We start from the raw sequence: 7,019 nt of genomic DNA, 5'->3' as shown, positions 1-7,019 counted from the left end.
TGCGCACAATCTTAATCGGGAGTCAGAGACGTTTTTTTTAAAAAAAAAAGAAAAAACAGAGGAGGTGGGAGGGACAGTAGAAAAATTTTTAATCAAGGAACCATATCCTATGATGGATTTATTAATGAAGGCATGTGCCTATGTAATAATATAGCACTAATATCAGGATCTGTCGTGTAGTAACCAGTAATGACAAGATAATTAGAGCTGTCAGTCTGTAGCAGAAGGAAACCGGCCGGGGAGGCGGAAATAACAAAGGTTAAATTTCTAATATCTGTTGTTGGTAATCGATTTTTTTGTTAGTGAACGAATCTAAACTTGTATAGTACAGTATTTATCTCTCTCCCTCTGGTCTACTTTTGTTTTCTGACACCCCCGCGGGTACGCGTATGCTGTGAAGAGCAGTTCCCTTCCGAAGTGCGGAAGAGAGAGACCACATAAAACACTCCTCCATCCCGGGCTTTCCATAACACCTACAATTTGCACCAAATTTTATTTATTTTCTATTCATTGTACCCGGATAAAGACAAGTGACTCCCGAATATGTTATTGTTTTAAAATAATATAATAATTCGTTAATCACCGGTTCACCCCACCCACCCATCTTGCCTCGATATTTTAACCCAAGCCCAGATTTGAATCCGGAAGTCTCCTCCTTCCTTCTCCGTATAAGCTGGCAATGGACCTTATTTGAGCCCTCCACCTCTCACAACTACCAGAGTGCTTTGTTCTGGCTCCGCATTACACGTTTCTGTTCTCGCACCCACCTCTAGCCGCCACACATACTGTTTTCAATTTCATGATGGCTCGCCATTTACATGAGCTACTCAAGGAAGATCAAGAGCCGTTCCTATTAAACAAGTACATTTCTGATAGGCGGAGCCAGCTGACGAAAAGGCCTTCGCCCAGCACTACTCTGCAACTTAAGAAACCAAAACCAATCCATCATCACAACTCAAGCTTCAGCCCTGATTTCTGTAAAAATGCTTGCTTTTTCTCCTTTCGCAACACCCCTGATCTCTTAAGCTCGCCATTCCTGGAATTCGCATCTCCGGTCAAGAGCCCATGCAAGTCCCCTAATGCCATCTTCCTCCATATCCCTTCTCGAACGGCCGCACTCCTTCTCGAAGCTGCTCTCCGAGTTCAGAGACATCCATCATCTTCTAAATCTAAAACCCACAATAAGACAAATGGGTTTGGTTTATTCAGGTCACTAGTCAAAAGACTAACGCCGCGAAGCCGAAAGAGGGAAATACAAGATGGGGGTGGTGACAGAAGCAAGAAAAATGAAGAACAAATGGTATCTAATGATCAGGTGGGCTTTCCATGTTCTTACAATGGACGTCCTAGCAGTGCTGTATGGTCTGAGACCAATGAGGATAAATCTCTGGACATGGAAACATCCAGCAGCACTAGCTACTCCGATGAATCCCACGATATTGACCTTTTATCCGAATCCAACCAGAAACACGTTACAGATTGTGTTTGCTGTGATCACGACTTCTGCGAAAGCCCCTTTCGCTTTGTATTACGGAGTAGCCCCTCTTCTGGCCACCAGACCCCGGAATTAATGTCGCCAAGTCGTCCCAGAGCAGAGGTTTGTCACTTTTTCCCCCTTATCCTTCTATTTTATGGTGGCGAATATGTTACAACTCACATTGCAACAACCGGTTTGACTTGGCTCGAGTTAACCGAGCTTGTTCGGCGGTCGTTTTTGTCGGCAACAGTATCTCGGTCAACAAACTTGGCCGGTATGTTGCTGTTGATTAACACTGATACCATGTCATAGTTAGGTGGAAATTTTGCCAAAGATCCTGTGCGTGAAGGGTCAGATAAGTGTATTGCAGGGCTTTGGGTTTTTCCGGTTTCATGACTGTACCAGTACCTCCCGTCTCCCGATCCTGTGTGTTCCATGCAAATCTTATCGCATCTTTTTCACTTTACGCTGGCTTGTCTAGTGAATTAATTACTTGAAACAAGACAAATTATTTTTTCGTTTCTTCTCTTGTTTTCTATTGTTACGCCCCGACATTCGATTTACTAGAAAATAATTCGTATTCGTGTCTAAATTAAAAGAATCGTTTTGTTGGTGATAAATAAATAAATAAATAAAAACAAATTAGAAGTCAATATCAAATCCAAATATGACACCGGTTCGGGTCCAAATCCATTGACATTAGGACAAATAATGTTTGGGACAATATTCTAATGATGGTTGTTATGAATTGCAAAACAGGACAAAGAAAAGGATGGAACGGAGAGTGTTGAGAAATCACAATTAAGGGAGGAAGAGGAAGAGAAGGAGCAATGCAGCCCAGTCTCTGTTTTAGACCAACCCTTCGAGAACGATGACGAGGGGCATGAGAACATCAATGAGGACGACGGTTTTGATTTGGAGTGCAGCTATGCCGCTTTACAGAGTATGTCACAAAATTTTAATTGTGCACCAATCGGTGTTTGTTGCGCAGTCGTTTTCCTCCAACAAATTGTCCTACACTCATCTTCAGACTTGATTATCTAATATATGTGTAGAGTAGCCTCATTCTGATATGATTATTATGCCATTCAAGTTTTAGAGATTACAACATAAGTCATACGCTCTTATGGACGTGGACGTGGCCGTCTTCTAACATAAATTTGAACACGACCCCACCCTTGTGATAAAGGAGTTTTGTCTTGATTTGGCTACTTCCATTCAATGCGTTGGGTAGAATTTGAGCAAGTAATACTTAGGGTAAAGAATCATTATTGCTCTTCAGTACTGGTGTATTTTTTTTACCTATTTTACTGGTTTGCAAGTGGTGGAACCTGTAAGAGCTATTGCTGGCCGGATGTGTTGCATTAATATACTTGAAATAGTACAAGTATCCCATGCTCAATTTAGGCATAAAAAATTTTCTACCAACATAGATGCTAAGCCTGTCTACCAGAGTCGCATAAATGGCGAGTAAATGATTTGGTACAGATAAGGTGAAACAGAGTCTGGACAGACATACGTAACCAATTGAGTACATCTACCTATATAGATAAGTACTTGATTTTGACTAGCTATCTCCAGATCTGAACCTTATAACATATTCTAATTATAACTCTTAAGTAACTTCAATAACTGATCATTTGTATATGCTGATTTGAAAATTAGAATAAATGTTTGAGCAATTATAAGTAGACTATTATGCACAGAGGTCTTTATAATTATTAATTTCTTTTTTCTGCTAATTCGACAGGAGCAAAGCAGCAACTATTGTACAAACTTCGTAGTTTTGAGAAACTTGCAGAACTGGATCCAATTGAACTTGAGAAAAGAATGTTAGAAGAAGAGGAGGAGGAAGCCGATGAGACACCAGAAGAAAAGGACTATAACAGGTTAGTCTTAGAAGTCATCTGCCAATCTAGCACCCATGAAAGACGAGGAATCCCGGAAGACCACAAGAGACTGATTTCAGATCTCATTGTGGAGGAAGAGAGAGAACTTAATTCCTTGGAGGAGAGGGAAACAGTGATAAGAAGGTTTGTAAGAAGCTGGAATTATGGAGAGAATTGGAACCTAAAACAATTGATATGATGATCCAACAAGACTTTGGTAGAGAGGATGATGGATGGAAGAAAAATGAAGAGCACAAGGAGGAGGTGGCAGGGGAGCTGGAGCTGGCTATTTTGGGGCTTCTGGTGGAAGAATTTTCAGAGGAGCTGGTGATGGTATGTTGAAATGGGTAAATTGGGAAGCATGCGGAGAACTTAATATGAGGCATTACCTTTATTCTTTTAGTTAGAAGAGTACAATACAATCTGACACACACGGTAATGAAGTAGGCTAGTTAGAGAAATGACCCAACAAAGCTAGTGTGGGTTGCAGATTAGTATGTACATGACTCGTGTATGTAGCTGGCAGGGAAATGCTGCAAGTCTTGCAGCGTAATTGAATATGATTTCAAAATCATTGTTGGCCTTCTAGGTTCTCATGTCCTGATGTTCACTTTGTACATTGGATTTATTTTATGTCGCATTGTAACCAAACAGGTCCATCGAGCCAATCGTGATGGCGTAGTGGGGTTCACGCCCGCAATCTGTGACTATCCTGTTTAATCGGAGAACCTCTTTTTTGACGAAGCATTTCGAGTCACGTTGGGGTGGTTAGTAGCTAAACGTGGGACATTAATTATATATACAGATGTTAGTGAAGCGAAGCAATCTGAAACTAATTAAGGGTTGGAGAAATAAACATGACAGGATAGCGGAAAGAGAATTTGAAAAACGTAAAGGTTCGCCCTGCCTTCACCTTTCAGCGCCTCCTCTCTTGCGTTCTGCAATATCATGATTTCGGCTTGACCTCAATGGGAACGTCAGCTCCAATTGGCGTCAACAAATCGGCCATGAGCACTCCACAGCCAATGCCCTTTTGTTGCTCTCTCTCCTCTCACCCCAAACCCCATTTCCACACATTCCCTCCCACCCAACAGCCAAAGCTTGTTTGGAATAGCCATTGGAGCTTTTAGCATTAACTCGTGATTTAGAAAATATGAAATAAGCATATGAGAAAAATTTTATTTTGACTCACGTATAAATAAGAAGCCCAAAAATTATTAATTGAAAAAAAATATTCTGTACAAGTATATAGCAGCTAGAAGATATAAATCTCTCAATTCATTCCAAATTTCCATTTTATGCCTATTTTGTTATTGCTTTTGGTATCATAAGATATGCCTTGATGTAACTGAAATTTAATTCACCTTATTCTTATCCTCATGGAAAAAACTGAATTCAGGCAGCATCATTTTTTTAATTGTATCGGTTAAGTGCAGCGACTATATTCATCAACAACCTCTTCTTTTGTTGTGGGGAAACAAAATCCCCTTGGCCCACACCAGCCTTGTTGAATTGAAAAAGGGCAAATGTGAAAAGTTACAGAAACCACTGACGACCGACCTGGGAGGGGGTGCGTCGCCACGTGACCGTTTAATTGACACGAGCGTTTCCCGTTCGAAAGCGCCGTCACTATTCACTAAGCTCATGCTCTCCACAACGGACCTAACTTTTTTTTTTGGCCAAAAGACAACGGACCTAACTTGAACGTCAAAAACACAACCTAACTTGGGCATTACTTTTCACTGTTGCGGCAGCATGACTTCTCCCATGATTATTTGTCCTGTGCCAAATTCCATAACGAGCGTTGCACAACTTATTTCTACACCACCATAACCCCTTTAAATCTTATCTCGGTACACCATTTTCTTTATTTTAGTATTTCAAATGTTAAGAACCCAACACGAAATAAGCTCCGAAACTGAGAAGACGAGAAAATTCGAGAAACCGCTTTGCGTGTTGCTTGCCTGTGCGTCATGATATTGACATTTGGAAGGACCTGCCTCGGGTGACAATATTGGGAGAACAAATTAAAGTGTGTGTCCTGAGTTGGACGTGTCAAAATACTCCCATAATACAACAAATCCTAACTATTTAAGTTTTTTGTTAAAGAAACCAGGAATACTGATCGTCGTTTTTATTTTATTGGCAATTATACATTATTTTTTTTCCGTATAAGAATTACATAATATATAATATGTGAAGATATCACTATGAAACGCTTTTGCTTTCAACGGATGAGGACACGCGTTTCCTAATATTATGTATAATTAATATGAATTTTCTCTGGAAATGATGTTGATATTCTTTAATAAATTTAAATCATTAAAAACTGAGTCATAACGACTTTTTTATTTTCATTGCAGATGTGACCAGAGAGTAGAAAGAAACTTAATTAATCATGTACCCAAAAAAAAAAGAAAGAAATTGAATTAAAGAGGAAGGATCACGTTTGAAAAGGGAGGGTAGTTGTTCATATTTTCCCCTTTTCGGCACGCGACATTGAGAAAAAGACTTGGAACGCTTACACGTGGAACATAAAGAATTACGCTGAGGCATCAATTAGCGCACGTCGAACGCGTTTTCCAGGTGCCGCAAAAGCAAAGGGGTAGCGGCGTAAAGATGGGCCACACCAGTCTCCACAAATTAATTGGAGTCACAAAAACCTTCTGAAACCCAACCTCTCTGTTCAACGTAAACTGCCTCTCCCATACTCTGGCTCTCGAAATGATGAACAAGAAGCGAAGGGCTGGAAGGAAGAAGTTCCAGGAGACTCGTCATCCACATACAAAGGCGTGAGGCAAAGAAACGGCAAGTGGGTTTGCGAGCTTCGGCAACCTAACAACAACAAAGCACGCTTGTGGCTCGGCACTTTTGCCAACCCTGACACGGCTGCCATAGCCCACGACGTCGCTGCTCTTTCTTTCAAGGGCGATTCTGCGTCCCTGAATTTCCCTGACGCTGCCTCCTCCTTGCCCCGCCTTAATCCACACACCTCCTCCCTCAGGTCCATCCAGTTCGCGGCCATGGAAGCGGCTGAGAAGCGTCTCTGCGGTGACGATGCTGGGAAAAACGTCTCGGCTTTGTCTCTGGACTGTAACTCTGAGTACTCGGAAGCATTAGAAGAAGGAGGGGACGCGGCGGCGAGGAGCATCTATTGGGATGAAGAAGAGGTATTTAACATGCCTGCACTCATGAACAGTATGGCAGAAGGGTTGATCATCACACCGCCAGCCTTGCAGAGAGGCTTCAACTGGGATGACATCGAAACTACCACCGACTTGACTCTCTGGGGAGACTGACTCCCAAACAGTAAAACCCTTCATTAAACTCATTTATGTACATTCTATAGAAAGTTTCAGTACTTACATCTTCAACCTCCAATCGTTCGCGCTCCTTAATATTCTCATTGTTTACGTGCCGCCCCGGTATTTTTATGTGTAATCTCTACAGACCCAATATGTTGTGCTATGATACGTTGAAGGTTTGATGATGTCTAGTTTTCATTGAGTAAAGGCGTTCGTTCCACCGATTGGAAAAGATATTATAAATATACTAAACAGGGCTATATTGCATATTAGTGGTGATTTTGGTTTTTTAAAAAAACGTGTATTGGTGATGATTATATTATAAGATTGACGATTATAATCCACGGG

General features: G+C 41.2%; 1 protein-coding gene and 1 pseudogene across 1 annotated transcript; both read left to right on the top strand.

Annotated features, from left to right (window-relative positions):
- The first annotated feature begins 734 nt into the window (after positions 1-734).
- Positions 735-4,496, top strand: LOC114726039 (uncharacterized). The gene is made up of 5 exons (XM_028912613.1): positions 735-1,597; positions 2,237-2,420; positions 3,228-3,510; positions 3,588-3,699; positions 4,287-4,496. The coding sequence occupies exons 1-5, from the start codon at positions 800-802 to the stop codon at positions 4,494-4,496; spliced, it is 1,587 nt and encodes a 528-aa protein (XP_028768446.1). The 5' UTR covers positions 735-799.
- A 1,594-nt stretch (positions 4,497-6,090) lies between these two features.
- LOC114726040 (dehydration-responsive element-binding protein 1C-like) lies at positions 6,091-6,799 on the top strand (annotated as a pseudogene).
- The last annotated feature ends 220 nt before the right edge of the window (positions 6,800-7,019 follow it).

This window comes from Neltuma alba, unplaced genomic scaffold (genome assembly GCF_004799145.2).
Source record: "Neltuma alba isolate B1F8T4 unplaced genomic scaffold, ASM479914v2 tig00012325_pilon, whole genome shotgun sequence".
Lineage (NCBI taxonomy): Eukaryota > Viridiplantae > Streptophyta > Magnoliopsida > Fabales > Fabaceae > Neltuma > Neltuma alba.
The sequence above is the reverse complement of the archived record's forward strand: the minus strand, read 5'-3'. Positions and strand labels throughout refer to the sequence as shown.